The sequence below is a fragment of the Onychostruthus taczanowskii genome, unplaced genomic scaffold (assembly GCF_017590055.1).
Source record: "Onychostruthus taczanowskii isolate IOZ18803 unplaced genomic scaffold, ASM1759005v1 scaffold104, whole genome shotgun sequence".
In the NCBI taxonomy this organism is placed as follows: domain Eukaryota; kingdom Metazoa; phylum Chordata; class Aves; order Passeriformes; family Passeridae; genus Onychostruthus; species Onychostruthus taczanowskii.
Window position 1 is genome coordinate 1,237,873 of NW_024496968.1, and position 18,383 is coordinate 1,256,255.

The 18,383-nt window shown below is 38.9% G+C and overlaps 1 protein-coding gene across 1 annotated transcript in view; it reads left to right on the top strand.

The window, feature by feature from the left end:
- ACTN2 (actinin alpha 2) overlaps positions 1-16,414 on the top strand; it is a 68,012-nt gene extending 51,598 nt beyond the window's left edge. Inside the window, exons 13-21 of the mRNA XM_041413780.1 lie at positions 1,468-1,576; positions 2,409-2,549; positions 2,691-2,873; positions 3,977-4,111; positions 4,579-4,758; positions 5,126-5,272; positions 12,667-12,732; positions 13,632-13,790; positions 15,125-16,414. Of these exons, the coding sequence (XP_041269714.1) occupies positions 1,468-1,576; positions 2,409-2,549; positions 2,691-2,873; positions 3,977-4,111; positions 4,579-4,758; positions 5,126-5,272; positions 12,667-12,732; positions 13,632-13,790; positions 15,125-15,283 (1,279 nt within the window). The 3' untranslated portion in view covers positions 15,284-16,414. The remainder of the gene's footprint in view (positions 1-1,467; positions 1,577-2,408; positions 2,550-2,690; positions 2,874-3,976; positions 4,112-4,578; positions 4,759-5,125; positions 5,273-12,666; positions 12,733-13,631; positions 13,791-15,124) is intronic.
- The last annotated feature ends 1,969 nt before the right edge of the window (positions 16,415-18,383 follow it).

An 18,383-nucleotide genomic window follows, 5' to 3' on the forward strand; every position in this document is an offset into this window, starting at 1 on the left:
TGGCCTCAATCCTGTAACATACTCTAGGATGACCCTGCTTGAACAGCGAGGTCGGACCAGATGACCCACTCTAGCCCCTTCCAACCTGACCCACTCTGTGATTTTGTAATTCTGTGATTCTGTTATGGTATTTTTTTTACCTGTTTTACCATTCTTGACTTTCAACAGTCAATTGATTATAGCACATCTGAAGCTTCTTTTAAACAGAATGCTTCTCATACTTCTCAGGTTTATCCCAAACCAGATTGATCTGACTGGGCTTAGAAGAGGAAACATGAACACTGCCCCTGGCCTAAAGAGCTGCTGGCTTCCGGCCTCTGGCTTCACAGAGGAAAGCTGCCTCTGTTCTCATTTTGTCCTCTGTGATTCTCTGTATTACTGGCAGTGTGATCTGTTCATTCCTCTTGCCAGTTGCCTAGAGAAGAATACTCAAACAAAAAGGGAACAAATTCTATCTGCATTTGCTGTCTTGTTCAAGCCTTAAAGTGAACCTTACATTCATTATTGCCATGTGTCACACATTTACAGTCTCTGCAACGTTTAGTACTGGGCGGAGTGTTCTCAAGGCGAAGCCAAGAGCTAAATTCAATGGATGGTGATGCACCAATAAAAGGGAGTTTCCAAAGTGTCAAACACATGTATTATGGATGATTATCATTTGCTACTGAGATCAAAAGTTCAGTTTGAAGCAGAGTCAGTCCAGAATCTCAGGACATAATCTCAAAAATTTATTGCAGTCTCAGGCAGAATAGTAAGTTGCTTTCTTCAGGATGATACTAGCCTATTAAGCAGGTGAAAATGCAATGGTAACTGCTATCCTTTGTGAATGCACTCATTCATTCTTGTGGCATATGTGGGTCTGGAGATCCCTGTTCTCTGAACAAGCCATTTCTGGGATGTAGGTCTGTGAGGAGATCCTGGAGAGGAAGATGAAAATTGTTCTCTGCTCCCCAGATCTTGGAAGCCCCTATTAGTATTGCTGGGCTTCTGAGAGATTATGCTTTGAATGCAACCTGATTTGTGTTTCTCTGTTAAATAATTTCAAAGCATATAAGGAAAGGATCATTTGATTATTTAAAACAAAGTGGGTATTTCAGGCCAATTAATTTTAAAAGGTACCAGTTTTTGCAAACTTGTTAAAGACGAAGACTGAAGCATTCTGGCCATCAGGGGATCAAATTGCTTGTGTCACAGGAATAGCTATGACAAAGATGCTTGGACACCTTAATTTTGATTAATACCTCGATATCACTTGATTTTTCTCAGAACAGAGTGGATTGATCCTGTTCCTGTGCTGTGCTTCTTGAAATGCTGAATGCCTAAACAAAATGTCTCTACTGCAACACTTGCTTACGTTGGAAGAAATATTGCAAAGAAGAGGGGAAGAATTGTTGAGGGCTAGTGGCAGTGTGGACACTGCTCCTGTCTTTCAAAAAGTCACAGAGTTTTGTCTTTTCTCTTTCTTAGTGAACTGGACTACCACGATGCTGCAAGTGTCAATGATAGATGTCAAAAGATATGTGACCAATGGGACAGTCTGGGAACACTCACTCAGAAAAGGAGAGAAGCACTGGAGGTAAAGCTTGTAATAAGGATCAGTAGCTCAGCTGAGGAAGGGAGAGGGAAATGAACAATTTATTTCAGATCTGGAAATGGTGCCTTTGAGCATCCACTTTGGAGTCCAAATAGCAAAAAACCCTTTCCTCAGATCTTCATTTAATTTTGGTGTGGTTACTCTTGCAAATGGACTGAATTACTCAGAGTAGACTTGGCAGTTCTGAGCTGCTGGGGACAGCTCTAATGCAGCAACAAATGGCATGTGGTTTGTAACACCCCTCTGTGGGAATCTGATGTCCAGCAAGGCTAAAAAAAGCTATTGGTTGGTTATCTTTTCATACCAGTCTAAGTTTGCAGTCTTGCATACTTTTCTGTCCAGCAGTAGGTAAATTTTTGGTGGTGAGTATTTCAAAGCACTGAGATACTTTGCATAACCTTGTTTGTTTGGAAAAGAGGAAGTCACACACATAAATGCCTAGGTGGGAAACGTGTAATTCTTCCTTTTTCTACTTAAGAGAAATTAGTAAATCAAAATTAGCAGATTTTAACTCATTTGCAGATAGATCCCAATAACAAAAATACTTGATATATATTTATATAAAATACTTTAAATATTAGTATTATACTTCACAGGCATACACTCACCCCTTTTAGTGAGTTGGATATATTCTACTGCAATTAGTCCTATTGCCTTGAGTGGGAAATCTTAAAGCAGGTGGTGAAATCAATAAATGCAATCAAATGCATTTCAAAAGATGAGGCATGGCTTTCTTTATGGGCATGTATGTGATACGTGTGGAGCTAGATTGTGCCCTAATAACAAAAGAATGCACTTTTCCCAACCTGTACAGAGGACGGAGAAACTGCTTGAAACAATTGATCAGCTTCACCTGGAGTTTGCCAAAAGAGCTGCTCCTTTCAACAACTGGATGGAAGGTGCTATGGAAGACCTACAGGACATGTTTATTGTTCATAGCATAGAGGAAATTCAGGTAATTGTATTATTTCCTGTATCTACACCCAGCAGCCAGGATGTTTGAGAGCCTGAGAGAGGAGCTGTGCTTATTTACACCAGATTTTCCAGATGCTGGAAGAAATGTTTTCATGCTTTCCCTCTCTGTTTCTGATTTTAGAGTTTAATCTCTGCACACGATCAATTTAAAGCTACTTTGCCAGAGGCAGATGGTGAACGACAGGCCATACTGTCTATCCAGAATGAAGTTGAAAAAGTCATCCAGAGTTACAGCATGAGAATAAGTGCAACCAATCCTTACAGCACTGTTACAGTTGAAGAGATTCGTAGCAAGTGGGAAAAGGTAATGTATGCTAAATTTCTAAATACAGAAAGGACATTGTGATACATTATTCCAGTTGAGATATACTGAGAATATTCAGAGAACTTTACAATAAATCTCTAAAGTGTTCTAGATCGTCAGATGCGGGAATGAATTTCTGCAGTACCTTATGCTCTCACTTATGTTTGCCCGGCTCTCTTCACAATATCCCTTGCTCCTGTCACGCAATATTACCTATATCCTCTTTGGCTTTCTGCCTGGACTAGAGAAGCATGTGTTGAGGCTAGTGCAGAGCTGGTGCCTAGCTAGGGGTGCTGTTATTAAAGAACAGGAAATGATTGTATTCTTTCTCTTAGTATAAAGAATAATTTTTGTGTTTCTTCTACTCAGATGCTGCTTTTCAAAATATGTTGTATAAAATCAGCATCTTTGGAACCATTAATGTTTCTGTCCAATTAGATTAAAATTGGCATTAGCAACTGAAAAATACTGGGAAGGAATTAAAGAGAGGGTCTTAGAGCAATCACACCAATTTAATTTCATTAGGAGCCAAGACAGAAAACACGCTGCAGGTAAATGATTGTGTAAAATGTAGAATTACAGAATCTTACATGGACAAGAACACACTCTCAATGGGTAATAAAAATGAAGCAGTACGGACTAAGGTTAGAATCTCCCTGGGCAATTCAGAAGGGTAAGCCACACAAAAGCATTTGCAATGAATTAGACTTCCAGATGTGCATGACAGACAGAACACGTTTCATGTTATCCTATTCTAATGGAGGTGCTCAAATAAAATGTTTTGCACTGACTGTTCTTAGAAAAATTACTTAGAGATTGAAAAATCACCTTCAGTAAAAGTGAAATTGTCTTGAACTTGAATCCAGCCAGAGGTGAGAATTTCTTCTCTCTGCATGTCAGTCTCTCTGGTCAGGCTGCCTAAGACCATGTTACAAATTTCTTATGTTAGCACAGAATTTGTAAATAAAATAGTGATTATCCTGGATTGTTCTGATATTGGCCTTCAGACCAATAATGAAAATTATTAGCTCTAGACTTGTTCCATTTGTTGTTAAACTATTCAATTGTGCCTACTCACCTTTAGTGCCCTCCCACTGTAACAGGTGAAGCAGCTGGTGCCTCAGAGGGATCAATCCTTGCAGGAGGAATTAGCCCGCCAGCACGCCAACGAGCGCCTGCGCCGCCAGTTTGCTGCTCAGGCCAATGTCATCGGGCCGTGGATCCAGACCAAGATGGAGGTGAGTGCCAGATCCTCATGCAGATGCTGATGAATAAAGTGATTTTTAATTTTTTCATCTTTATAGACAGGGCAACAGCAAAGTCATTGACAGTTCGCCAGCTGTTTGAGCCTAAACTATTTAGCACGTGTTAAGATACTTTGTGGAACTTTGTACAAGTGATACTTTGATGGTGACCAGCTTTGAAAAATTAATCACTAAACAATTACTGTTTAGCTTCTGCTTTTTGTAGAAAAGATACCAGGTTCACTGGGGTCTCAATACTAATTCCAGATTTAAATATGACACATTTCTTTTGAAATGTATTTTCTGTAGTAAAGTTTCTCATCTCCACTGTATGAAGGTGTTACTACTGTTGCTTCTTAGTATAAAAATACAACATATTTACGTGAACATTGGTCAAATTAGCACATCTGAAGCTTAAATTTTTCGGGACTGGGGGGGTGTCTTTTTTTTTGTTTTGACAGGAAATTGCCCGCAGTTCTATTGAAATGACAGGGCCTTTGGAGGACCAGATGAATCAGCTGAAGCAATATGAGCACAATATCATTAATTATAAACACAATATTGACAAACTGGAAGGAGATCATCAGCTTATACAAGAAGCCCTGGTGTTTGACAACAAGCACACCAACTACACCATGGAGGTAGCCATCTACTCCCTTTTATATTTATTAGTTTATTCTGTCCTCTTGTGCTGTATGACTACCTTCCCTGATTTAAAGGGACTCCCACAGAAGATGGAATTTGGCAGGCTTTCTGGCAATCTCATAAGACTTGTTTTATTTTCATTTATTTTCACTTTTTAGTGAGGAAGTAGCCATTTAGAAACCAGTTTCATATTTTTCTGAAGGCCATTTTTATTTTGAGTGATCCTTGGTCATAATACAGAGTTAGTGGTATGGAAAAAGTATCACATGAATATTTAGAGCTGATTTATTTCTTATTGTACTTTTTATACTCTTAAAAGAATATATTTGCTTCTGTAATAACTCAGTATTTTCTCTCTCATAGCACATCCGTGTTGGATGGGAGCTCCTGCTTACCACCATCGCTCGAACTATCAATGAGGTTGAGACTCAGATCCTCACAAGAGATGCCAAGGGTATCACCCAGGAACAAATGAATGACTTCAGAGCATCATTCAATCACTTTGACAGGGTACAGTACTCCTGCTTTTTCTCAGCTAGCAATATTTATTCTTCCCAAAAGCGAGTTTCTTGGCATTCCAAACATAAGCCTTTTAAAAAACTTGAAAGTGCACTAGCAATGGGCTCTTTTTAAAAGAGAAAAAAAGATCAGTTAATAAAGAATTTATAGCCTTATAAAGTCATGGGATGGCTTTGTCAGTCAGGCTTGGGCTGGAAGGGACTTCAAAGATCATCTAGTTCCATTCTCCCTACCTTGGGCAGGGATGCCATCCACCAGATCATGTTGCCCTGGGCTCCCCACAGCCTAGTAACATTGTGCACATAAATTAAAGATTAATTTTTGCTTTTTAAATGTAATGCATAATTATAGCTCTGCTAATATGATTTGTTCAAACAATAAGCAGAACTGTATAAATCTGTGTGCTTTGGAAAATAACATGACCCTTTTATTTTAAGGCTGTACAGCATGTTCTAAGTACTTGCTGTTGTTTTCATCTCATTAAATTTAGCTGTAATCTACATCACAGAGTTTTTTTTCCCCTTTGAATCCCAACTTGTCTCCCTAGAAATGTATTTTTAGGGAATGTATTTGGGACATTTACAGCTGTCCAGGAATATCCTTTATTTTTCTGGCTGTATGTGGGAAATAAGAGGCTGTTACTTTTTTTAGTTATCTAAATATGGATGAATAAAAAAGTAGGAAGGAAAACAGTACTGTGAAGAAACTTAACTCACTTCTGTGAGTTATGCAGTATTCATGGACAGAGTGTTATAAAGATAACTATTAATGCATGCAATAGCAAAATATATGCAGATGGGGATCTGACATTTGGACTTGGAGAACAATCTGAACATGAGTTAGTTCTGATGGCTCTGTGCTGACCCACCTTTAAAACCAAGTTCACAGTTCAAATACTGAAAAAACGTATCATAATGCAGCACCAGTCTGTCAAGTCAGTCAGTCAAATCATTGCAGGCTGCAGCAAAATGCCACTTTCTTTTCACTAAGCTCCTGTTTGTCCAGCTCAACTCAAATTGGTTGCCTGTATGTGCACTTTCATTTGATATGGAATGGATGCTGATAGTCAGTTTACTCAATCTTTTTTGGAATACCCCTAACTGTTTAGGAGGAAGACCAGAATTACCAAACCTCTACTTGCTGAAGAAACATACAAGCATAGGGAAATGTAGCTACACAGAACTAGGAATGGATTTTATGGAAAAATCTTAATGTGATTCTATTACAGCATAATTCTTTTTTGTATTTTCTAAGGAAGCAGAAGATAACATCACAAAAGCATAGATGGTTTTCTTGGGGTGAAAGGAAGTAGCATACCAAATGGCTTTCCCAATGCACTGGAGCAGATAATTGAGCAATTAGAGCTATCAAAAGCAAAGTACCAGGCCTAGATAAATTACATGCCTGTACTTGAGAGACTTCTCTAAGGGAAACCAAGGTGCACAAAAATTTGACAGTTCCCTAAAGATAAGGAGGCAAAGTGACTGAATCCAAGTCTGTTTTATACTGGATGGCCATTTCTAGCATCCCTGTACCTTTGTAGTTCATAGGTGAGGTCTCTGTCCCGCTTGCATCAAGGCTGGCTCAGTGGCTGAGGAATATTAGTCAGCTCTTGGTGCCTCAGGCTGCTTGAAGGGAGAAGCTAAATCCTATGCCAACCAGCCCTACTGTTACAGATTTTCAGGCTTTGCAGATACAGTAAGATACTGAAATACCAAAGCATAACACAGAGCAATGCCTTAGGAAAGGTTGTATGACCTGGAAGAAGGTGGTTGTGTCACACTGCTGCTAGCACACTGGAGATGGCCTACAACGATAATGACTAATACAAAATTGGTTCCCTGCTCTTAGATTCTTACCTGTCCCTGACTGTCTCTTTCCTCAGGCTATGATGGGTCATGGCTTTAGGCTGTGTCCCTTCTGTCCTGGCTCTGGTTGCAGGAAGCCTGAATGGCCAGGTCAGAAGCAGACAGACGTTTTATCTATCGTACATCCTCATCTGTTTCTGTGGCCTCAACAACCTGGGCCTGGTCTGCAAGTTTAGCTGTAGACCCTGCCTTTCCCCATGACAGATATAATCCAATGGCTTAAAAAGAGACTCTGGAAGGATCACATTAGGAAAGAACCATTTTACAAATGCCCTCTTTAGTATACCCCATCCCCCAGAATCAAGCATGGGAAACTAGTCTAGGTGGACTTTCACACTGACAGAGTTACTTTCTCTGTAGCATAATGCAATTTAAAGAAAGGAAGAAGGTACGATCTAAAATGACTCAACCATCAAGCCAGGCTTTATGTAGGGAACAAATAGTAGAAACACTGATAAAAGAGAAGTTTATAAGGATTAAATTACACTGTTACTTAATGGACAGATGCAACTCAATCTACACAGGCTACAAGGAGTCTTTGAACAAACATATTGGAGAAAGACAGGCTTGTTTTTCATTTTTCTATCTTTCCTGTGTCCTTGCACATTCAAATATTTAGTGCTGGTGAACGAAGGCAACTTAGGGAGTTACTTCAGTGTACATAAAATAATGAAGACTTTATATTTGTTCATCTTTAGATAGAGAAGGCAGTATTGGATTATTTTATGATTTTGATTTCCTTAAATAGAAATGAAGATAAAACTGGATTATCTGAACATAAGCACTACCATGAAAAATCTTCATGTCAGATGGAATTAACAATATATGTAAAAATTTTGTGGCACTTAGCAGCATTTCTGAATGCTTGATACAGTTTAAAAATACACTTGAAGGATTGGATTGCTGTTCACCATGATGAATAGCCAGAAAGGATCCCAAAAATTAATACTGTCACTGACAAGGAGGCTTTAAATATCTAAGTACAACAGAATAATTTATGCATGGTATAGCTTTGACTTGTGTGGCATTTCTCACATTTAAGACATTTCTTAATGTCTGACAGTGTGCGTTGGGGATGTCAGCAAAGTACTAATATGCCATTCCTTTCCCCATTATAAAGTATGTATTTTGGTATACATAAATCTAATAACTCTTTTTAGGGTGCTTCTAGAAACAACTTCCTTTGCTTATGAATCTGAGAAAGGAACTCCTGTCTTCCTCCCTGGGAAGAATATATTAAAAAAAATTTCTCACAGTGCATGTGAGAATTACAAGGGCAGGAAGAGTTGTGTTTCTTCCAGTGCATCCCCAGCAGAAATGTGCTGGCACAGAGAGCTTTACAAGTCACACTTGGAAAGGCAAGTGGCAACCATGCTCTTTCCCCTGGCTCACGGGGGTAAGAGCCCTCTTGGCTCTTGTGTTCCTGGCAGGCATGTACACATGCTGGTGCACCAGGGGTTATTCCTGAGGGTACTGATGCTTGCCCTTGCTTACCACTGCTGCCCCACTCCTTGCTAGAAATTGTTCCTGAAGGCACAGTCTAGTTGTGGTTATAAATATAAATCTTTAGCATTGCTGCTATGTTTCCTTCCTTAATGTGACTGCATGGAGAAAAAAAGAGGAAGTGGGACACAATGTCTGAATCACAGAAGCGGTTTAGAAGTGTTCAAAATGGTGCATAGCTGAATAATGGTATGCAGCCAAATCAGGATACCACACATATAGGCTGTCAGTCACTGGTTTTGACATCTCTTTATGCAGGGATTCCTTTTTCAGATTCAGTATATTTAGTAAATTCTAAATAAGATTGCAAAGTACGTGATGAAATATCTGCAGCTGCTCTGCCTGTACTATTTTAATGGCTGCTAATACATTCTACTATTGATTTTTCTGCAAACTACAGATTTCAAGTAGGAGGTCTGCATGCAGAAAAATAGCATCATGCCACCCTGTATTTTGCTAACAGAAAAACAACAGCTCTCTATTAAAGGAATCATATGTTCAGGCTTATGCAGGTCGATTAGCATTCAGGAAAATTAAGGACATATTTAAGAATGGATTAGTTTGACTCAGAAGTTCACTTGTTTTATAAGGTCACATATAAATCACAAGGAGAAGGGAAAAGATTTCTGGGGACTAATAATGAAACATAAAGGAGATTTTAGTGTTTTTCTTTGTATTGGCAGGAAAATATAAACAAGGCAAAATTATTTATATTTGTTAAAAGTTTAATTTCAGCTCCTAATGTTGGTCTGCAAACAATAAAAGTAAATATCAAGAACCATTTCCAATTGAGAAAGCCTTCATATGGGCTTGATCTATGCCTTAATTGCAAAATGCTATTGAATTCCATGAAACTCTTGATATACTTCAAAGATGCTTTTTAGGCAACATATGATGAAGATTTGAAAATTTCACTACAAGAATGTGAAAACCTGCTATAGCACTTGGCACTACTACTTGGACCCTCACTAGGGAGTCCCACTTAACCATATGACTGTTCTGAGCTGCAGCACAACGACTTCACTTCTCTCCTAAAGAAAATGGTATCTTGGAGCAGGTGCCAGCCCCTCACTCCCATCTGCCCTTCACTGCCTCAGCTCCTGCTGCTGTGTGTGTGTGTGTGCCTGGCTGGGCAGCTCCTGCACACACTGCCCACCCAGCCCCCCTGGAGTGGGGTGGTAGCTGGTGATCCTCCCCCAACACCTGCTAGAGGAGACTGAGGGGCAGGATTTGGCTCTTAGCTCCCATTTTTGTCTCATTTTGTTTGCAGTCACACAGAAGTATCCTCAGCTTCAGAAATGAGGTAAAATTAATAACTTCACCCCTGGTGGGACCTGCCATAGCCTGTCTCCAGGACAGCTTTTGAAAGTTTCAAACCAGCCTAGATTAACATTTTGAGAATGATAAAATAAGCCATTTTGAATGCTTTATAGCAGGAATCATCTCATAAAATGGAAATATTAAAGGATAGAAACGACTGTGATTATGGCTTTTAACTAAATGCTGCTCCAGATTTGTAACTTTGCTTTTTTTCTCTTCATTGACTTCCCACTGTTATTTTTCATCTTTCTTTTATGGGGCTGGTGGATGTTGATGCAGAGGGAGTCAATAACAGCATGATATTTTAAAAATGCGTGGTGTTATTAACTTACTAAAGCACCACTTCATCCTATTAGTATATTAAATAAGCCCAGTGCATTTGTTAAACTCGTATAATTTAACCTAGGCATAGCTATATGGAAATGTCCAAAAATAAATTATTCATCTAGCAGGCAAGTATGTAGCAGACAGAAAACCTTGGATCTTCTCCAAACTGTCTGTAAAATCAATAAGCGTAATAATTTTTCATCTTGGAATACTTCCTTAATTGTACTTATGTTAACTCACTCTAAAGTACCCCTCTGATAGGACACATTTCGTATGAACAGGAAGAAAAAGACAAGCCAGTCTGGTTTTAAGAAGTTATTGTGACTTTCTTCATGGGCAAAATAGAAAAATATATTGATTCAAAACAGTGTTCCAGTTTGATGCGGTTTTGTTGGGAACCATTTAACCTGGAATTCAATGGCACTTTTTAAAAGTCAGTTTTCAAAGCAAAACCTGACTATATATATTGTTAAAGAAGACAGATAACTGAAAATAAGTTGTCAATTATAAATTTATTTTGTACTTGTCTCCTTTGAGATATGCATATTGCATTAAGTAGTATTACCAGATCAAGAATGAAGTAACAGTAATTGAGTAGTGAAGACATGTTTTGCCCAGGTTCAGTGGTATTTTTACTGCATCTCACATACACTGAATCACAGAATTACTGGGCTCAAAGAGATCTTCAAGATCATTGAGTCCCACCTGTTCCCTGACCCCTCAACTAAACCACTGCACTGAGTGCCACATCCAGTATTTTTTTAAACACATTCAGGGATGGTGACTCCACCACCTCCCCAGGCAGACCATTCCTGTACTTCCAGCATACTGCATGACAACAGAAAAGGAAGGAAGCAAATGGAAGTTCATAGAATGAAATCTGCCTTGTCAGCAAAGGTATTTAAAAAAACAGATGGAAGGAAACAGAGTTTTAACTCTGTAGTTGAAGTGAGGACCCTCTTCTACTAAGAAAAATTCGAAAGTATGAAACTGCAAAAACTGCACACATTTTAGGTAATTCATTGCATATGTTGACATTACATTTCCATGAAATTCTGGAAGAATGTGATTATTAATTTGCGAATGGAAGATTCTTTACTAACCAACTAACCTGATCTGTGACTTTTCTTTCCTTTCCCCTTCCCAAATGCATGACCTTTGATGGGATGCTAGGACGAATCTGACAATCTACAGTCTGATGAATTTAAAGCCTGCCTCATCAGTCTAGGACAGGTTGGAAATGACTTGCAGGTAGAGGAAACTAAAATAATTATATTTTCAGATGTAAAAATAGCCAAAAAGATTGCATGTTTAAACTCCAGTCTGTCATAATGCTTTGAAAAGATACTGCCTCTGGGAAGACAACTGGTTTAGATGGACTGTCAGCATCACTTTGAGCTGTATTTTTGCATTTTTCAAAGATTTTTTCAGTTTGTTTGTTTTACTTGGTTTGAGATATTTTATTTGGACACTACTAGATAGCTAGTAGAGCTCTTAAGCTTCTTGCACGCAGATTTTTGTCAATTTTCCTTTCCTCAGACTCAATACAAGTTCTCTTATGCTTTCCTAATACAGCATGACACAATTCTCTCCGAGCCACTGCAATCTTTCACAGCACAGAGGAAAGATTTATTTACCTTCTTACTTTCAAGGCATTTCGTGTTTACTCAGCTTCAGGTCTAGAATGTTGCAGATAGATTATGATCTGGAAAATGAGCAACTTCATTTCATACAAGGTCTTCAACTGATCTCCTTCTAAGTCTTGCAGGTCTCATCCTTCAAGCTAGTATGCACATCTCTGCTGTATTCAGGGTCTTGACAGCCTGCAGTCAGAAGGAAAATCCCTGTACTTAGTTCCCATATATCAGCAGACTGCTCTCATAATGTATTTACTTTGGCCTTGGAATGAAGTATTTCATTGTTTTTCACTGTACTTTTGGCTGCTAGAGATTCCATGCAGAACATTTCAAAGATATTTCACATCAGGGAGGTAGCTTGAGCATCTACTGAGTTTGACTAATTTAGTAACAAATTTTTCTCCTTGCTCTTCTCTTTGTCTTCTCTGGTTGTGTTCTCTGTATTCTTGTCCCATTCATCATCTCTTCTCCCTTATCTCTCCCCTGACCTTTCCTGATGTTACCTTTTTTGTGGTGAAAATGTCTCTTTCCTGTGTGTAATATGTTAGTTACTTCTTCCTCTTTTTTTAAAACTGATGATGGTTCTGGTGACCTGATGGGCAACATCAATGAATACTGTTCATGCACTGGATCCAATATGCCAATGGTCCAAACTCGTCATCTCTCTGGAAATTACCTTGGATTCTTCAAACCCTCCCTTCTATACTCCTTACGTTGTTTTGGTTAATAGAGGAAGAATGGATTGATGGACCATGATGATTTCAGAGCTTGCTTAATTTCAATGGGTTATGATTTGGTATGAGCTTTAAGAAAAAATGTCAGCTGATTCTGCTCGCAGCTAAAACGTTAACCACAGCAATACTAAAGCTTATCTAAATAGAGAGGATACTAATGTCATTCACACTAGAGATAGTACTTTCTTTGCTTTTTCTTTGTGTTCAAATGGTTAAAAGGGAAGTTAAAAGTAAAACAAGACACTCAAAAACCATATTCTATGGTGCACTGCATTGCTCTTTGAATTAATGAAACTTTAAAAACTGAAATTAACAGTTATTAAACTGATGTTTTTGTAAATTTCTCCTTTCCTACCTGCATGATGAAGAATGAGTTTGATACTGTTTAATTTTTTGTAAACTTGCCTTGGGGGTTGCATTTTCCTTGCTTCAATTATTTATTCTAAAAATTTCCTCTGAAATCCACCTTTTTTATGCGAAAGAAAGAGATTATCCTTAGTTAAGCTGTCCTGTATTTGGCATGAAATTTTCAGAATTGTTTCCCTTCTTAGTTCTGTGGGTCTGTGACTACCCTGCTTGTTGGGCTATTGTTTTACTTCCCTGCATGGTACCTAAATTACAATGGTTTTAGGATGAGATGGAAAATGAAGTGTTAAGATAGACAAGCTAAACAGGTATTGTGGGACGGTGGGAGGGAGAGAAGACGGTGACATTTAATTGAAAGATACATATTATGTATTTAGGACGAAGGATACACTTTCCAAAAGCATGGTCCTTTTTTACAGAAGTGGGGTGGGCATTTAAGGTGCAGATTTCATTGGATCTGATTGTTGATGTTCCTGAGTCAGGAAGATGCTTAGTAAGCTCTATAGCCAGTGGTTCCGACTGGTTCATGAGAGGCTTGGGCTGCTGGAGATCGGTATTATGGTGATCATTTTCTTTGTTTTGGATTTTGTGAAAGGGTGAAGCTGAGTTTGCCCGAATCATGTCTCTGGTTGACCCCAACGGGCAAGGAACCGTCACTTTCCAGTCCTTCATCGACTTCATGACTAGAGAAACGGCAGACACCGACACGGCTGAGCAAGTGATAGCTTCCTTCAGAATCCTGGCTTCAGATAAGGTCAGTCACCGTGCTGCTGCTGCAAGGATTCAGTTGCTCTTCTGTTTAGCCCTTCTTGTTACAAGCCTTTTAGTAATAGTGAAGCTTTGTCTGCAGTTTCAGACTTCAGAGAAAGCATGTACATTTTCTTCTTGTTTGGAACCAAGGCTCTTACCTGAAACGGGTGCAGAATATAAGGCTTTGTCTGCATATCCTCATATCATACAGAGCCAACATAAAATTAGGCATTGTAGACAAGACTTAGATGGTTGATCTGTATAATGGATATATTGTACATCAGGTTATTTCCACACCAGCTTTGACTAGTGTGGAACTCGTTCTGCCATTCATGCTGTTGTCTAGATGTTTCAATGCAAAGTTTGGCCCTCTGGAACACAGCCTCGATCAGGTGCACAAGGCTACACCTGGTTGCGAGCCATGTTGTGACTGGGCAGCTCACTCAGTAGGATGATGCAATGTGGTATATCCATATCCTAGCAGAAGCAGCAGGAAGAGGCCTCCTGTAGTTACTGGGTTTGTAGAGGAAGCTCCTGAATTTGGCACACTTTCGTCCCCACTGCCAGATGCACTTGTGACTGAGTGGTGTTTGTAGATGCAAGGGAGTATAATGGCAACACAAGAGTTTCTGGAGGAGTCAGGACCATAAACAGTGCTGCCACAAAACCAATCCTGTGCTGTGGAGAAAGGAGAGATCACAGCAGTACAGGTCTATTTGTCCAAGCTCGCTCTATTGATTTTCTCATTCCAGCTGCTTGTATTGATTTTGTGATCTCAGTTAATGTGGACCACATTTTAAATTCCAGACATGTTCTCAGTAGAAATTCATGTGGAAGATGGTCTCAGGAAAAAGTGGTTTTCATTAGATTGCTATTTTAAGCAATGTCAAGTCTGTTAACAGAGGCTATCCCTCATGTCATAAATGCAAACCATTAAAAATAATAATGCATCTTTCTTTACACATATATTAGAACCTTGAAACTAGCAGGATCTACCTGCATCTGTCCTGGCACTGCAGAAGGGGCAGTAGTGCACTGCAGAGATACTGACTATCCAGGGATAAGCTGTATCTGTAGCAGTCTGCCCATGGCTGCATAGTGCTTGGTAGCTAACATACACAGTCACATATCCTGAGACTGCATTTTGACCTAATCAGTTTGTTGGTGGAATTGCCACCTTCAATTTATAATTTGCGATGGAATTTACAGAGGAAAATATTTCGTCTCAGAAAAATAGGCAAGATGCCCAAGTTTATTAGTCACATTTACAGAAAATAAATATCTTTTGTGTTTTTGAAGAACACATACTGAATTTGTCAATCCTTTTCCCCCTCCCAGCCTTATATCCTGGCAGATGAGTTGCGCCGAGAGCTGCCTCCTGAGCAGGCTCAGTACTGCATAAAGAGAATGCCTCCGTACACCGGCCCGGGCTCTGTTCCTGGGGCTCTGGATTACACCTCTTTTTCATCGGCACTGTATGGAGAGAGTGACCTCTGAATCAGTAATTGGCTGTATTCACTGTAGACACTAAAAATACCCACCTTATTGCCCAGATTGCTTCTCAAAAGCTTTGACAAGCTGATTTAAAAACAAATTTTACAAATACAGTAGGTACTGTCAGTGTAAAGTGCTAGTAACTGAATTAACCAGTGTATATTAAAGTGTGCAGCACGCTAGATACCTGCCTTGTTGGTTTTAGGTTGTCTGTCCTATGCAATGCTAGAAAATCTATTAAAAATTGAAAGATATTAACTTTGGAAAAAATACATTCAGAAAACAGAAAATGTTGAAACTCACAAAATATTTATCCATTTTCAAAATGTTTCAATGCCATATGCGCTTCTTTTATGATGTTCATAAAACTATGTTAGAAGTCATGCTTTTTTTCTTGCATAGAGCAATTTTACTTTCCTCTCATGATTTCTGATTTTGTATGCTTCTATTGGTGGAATTGAATAAAATACTAAAATGCAGATTTTCAGGGAAGAAATATAACAACCACACTTAATTACAAAAATAATCCAGAATGCTATGCTTTTGTCTCAGAGAGTTGTAATATAAGGGGGAAAAGCTGATTAAAATGCAGTTTTAGAATTCTGTAAGCAGTTATTCTCTTTTAGGCCTTTAACTTTTACAGCTGAGGGAATATAACTTTTATAATCAGAAATAATAAGGAAGCTAATTTCATGTGAACTGTTTTGTTATGAAACCCTCATTCTTGTCTATGTTGGACAGTCTTTGTTTCTCAGCATAAGAATGCATTATTACATGTATTAGTGGGCAACATTCATCTCTATCCTGCATAAAGCAAACTCCCAGCTGAGCAAATGTAGTATGGTTGTCTTGCAGCTTTAACTGTTCAGTGCTCAAAATTCAGTTTGTCCTGAGTTCTGCTGCGTCGCAGGCAGTCTGTCTGTCCCCTGCTCCTGTGCGCTAGACGTTTACTGTTTTTTCCATCTTGAGAAATGACAGAATAAAAGCAGTAACTTTTTTACTTGAATCCTACCGACACTGAGGAAATGCAATGTAATCAAACAAAACCATTTACAAATGGTGATGTGAGCTGTGCAGCCCAGTGCTATTAAAGCAATGATGTGCCTATTAAATAAAGTCTGCTTTTCAAAACTTCATGAGACTCTGTCGTTGGCAATTAACCTAGTGGCTTCCTCTATGAACTGGAAACATTTCTGAACATCAAAGGAGTTTTCAGATGCAAAAAGCTCAAAGTCTGACACACATTTCAGTACATTGTATCTGCGTGAACAACAGTCTCTGTGTGCTGCAGAGACATGTCTGGTTTCATGAAGAGAGATGGAGCTCAGAATGAGTTGGAGAGTTTCCATTTAGGTCACCTGACCACAGATGTCCATGACTTGTTAGACTCCAAACTTATATTGATTTTAGTGGGAGGTAGGCACTACTGCTTTTGAGGACATTGGCCTTAACTTTTCTGTATGTCACTTTTTCCTCATGTACAAAAAAGCAGATGTTAAGTACGCAATGACGCTTTTTCTGGCCATTGTTTGGAAATTTATGGATGGCAAGCATTAAAATACTGTGTGTGCTTACAATCCTAAAACAGGCACCCTGCAGGTTAAGGGGGTGGAGAGGGAGCATTTTAAAACAATCCCAGAAGAGACAGACAATGACCAAATACCTCTTGCTCCTCCCTTGTATACAAAGGCCAGCAGAGGACTTGCTAGGGCTAGGATCTCATCTCCTACAGTGCACGTGGAGCCTTGCACACAGCCAGAAGCTGCTACTGCCACTGCTGATAATGACATGGTGCAGTGCCATCTCCTTCTGTGATCACAGTGCCTGTACAAGCTAAGTCAGGAAGCTCTGCCTTAAAGCAAAGCCATCTGCAGCTAAATGACTGCTGGTCAAGCTGAATCCTTTTAAAAAATAAATCTATGTATCTCTCATTGTCATGGTTTAATGCAACTGGAAGAATAAAACATTGCACTTCTGAATGTGGCACAACAGCAAAATGTCAGTGCTACAGGCAGGATTATGCAAAAAAAATTGGCACAAAGACAGTTTATATCTGACACCTCTGTCAGGATCATGTATCTCTATCCACTAATTTTTATATTGTGATATTATTCCTGTTTCTGATAGTATGGAAGGGAGTTCTAAGCTCCTCCTTTAGCTGTGTTCTGTTGATCAAAGCATGTGAGAGATAATGCTATCAGCAGCAAGAGAAAAAACTTTTGCAAAGTAATATTTCCAGTCTTATATCAGGTTTCTAATTTCTAAAGCAGAATGAACAGACCCAGTAGCTGAGAACTGAAGGGATTAATTATCCATTCGCACTTGCCTGAAAGTGTTATACCATAATTATTACTTTAACACGTCTTTTGTGTAAAATGAAGATATATTGTAAAATGTTTTCTCCCAGGATCAATATAAGTAAACTGTGTTATTTTACCCTAGAGAGGGTAATCCTCAAGGTCCTTTAAAATGTTCTGTGATCACGTTCAGGGACTGTGGGTTTTACAGAGAGATTTTCTTTTCCTCTAAGGCTCTGTTTTTAGTGGGTGGCATTTGTATATTTCTGCAGGATCATTTTTCCCACTGGGAATCAACACAGCAACGTTTTCTGTCCACATAATTCTGGCAGCAAACTAGTTTTACTATGAAAAAAGTACAGTAGCTGAGTCAAGGGTAATGAATGTGTCAATCACAGTGGCCAAACCAAGGTTCAATAGCTGGAGGTACAGCATTATTTTGATGAACATGTGAATGAAGGTTGTAGAATAAATTGCAATTCACAAAAGTTGGTAATGCTTAAATGACTGTAATACAGATGTCTTCTGTGACTTTACATGAATACAACAGTCTTTGAAAAACTTCTTGCCAAGACAATTTTGATTTCATAGTAATAATTTTCAGACACTGAATTTTAAAAGGTGCTGATAAAGTTAGAAAACTGCTGTCAATTCCATGCTACCTTCACACCTCCCTTCTTTGTACACAGTTTCCATCACTGTTTTCTTTATCCACTGACCACAAAAGGCTTGGGTCAGAGTTGCTCCTACAGGTTTGTATTTTCATCAGAACATCCTGTTGTTCAGTTTCTAAATTCCTGGAGATT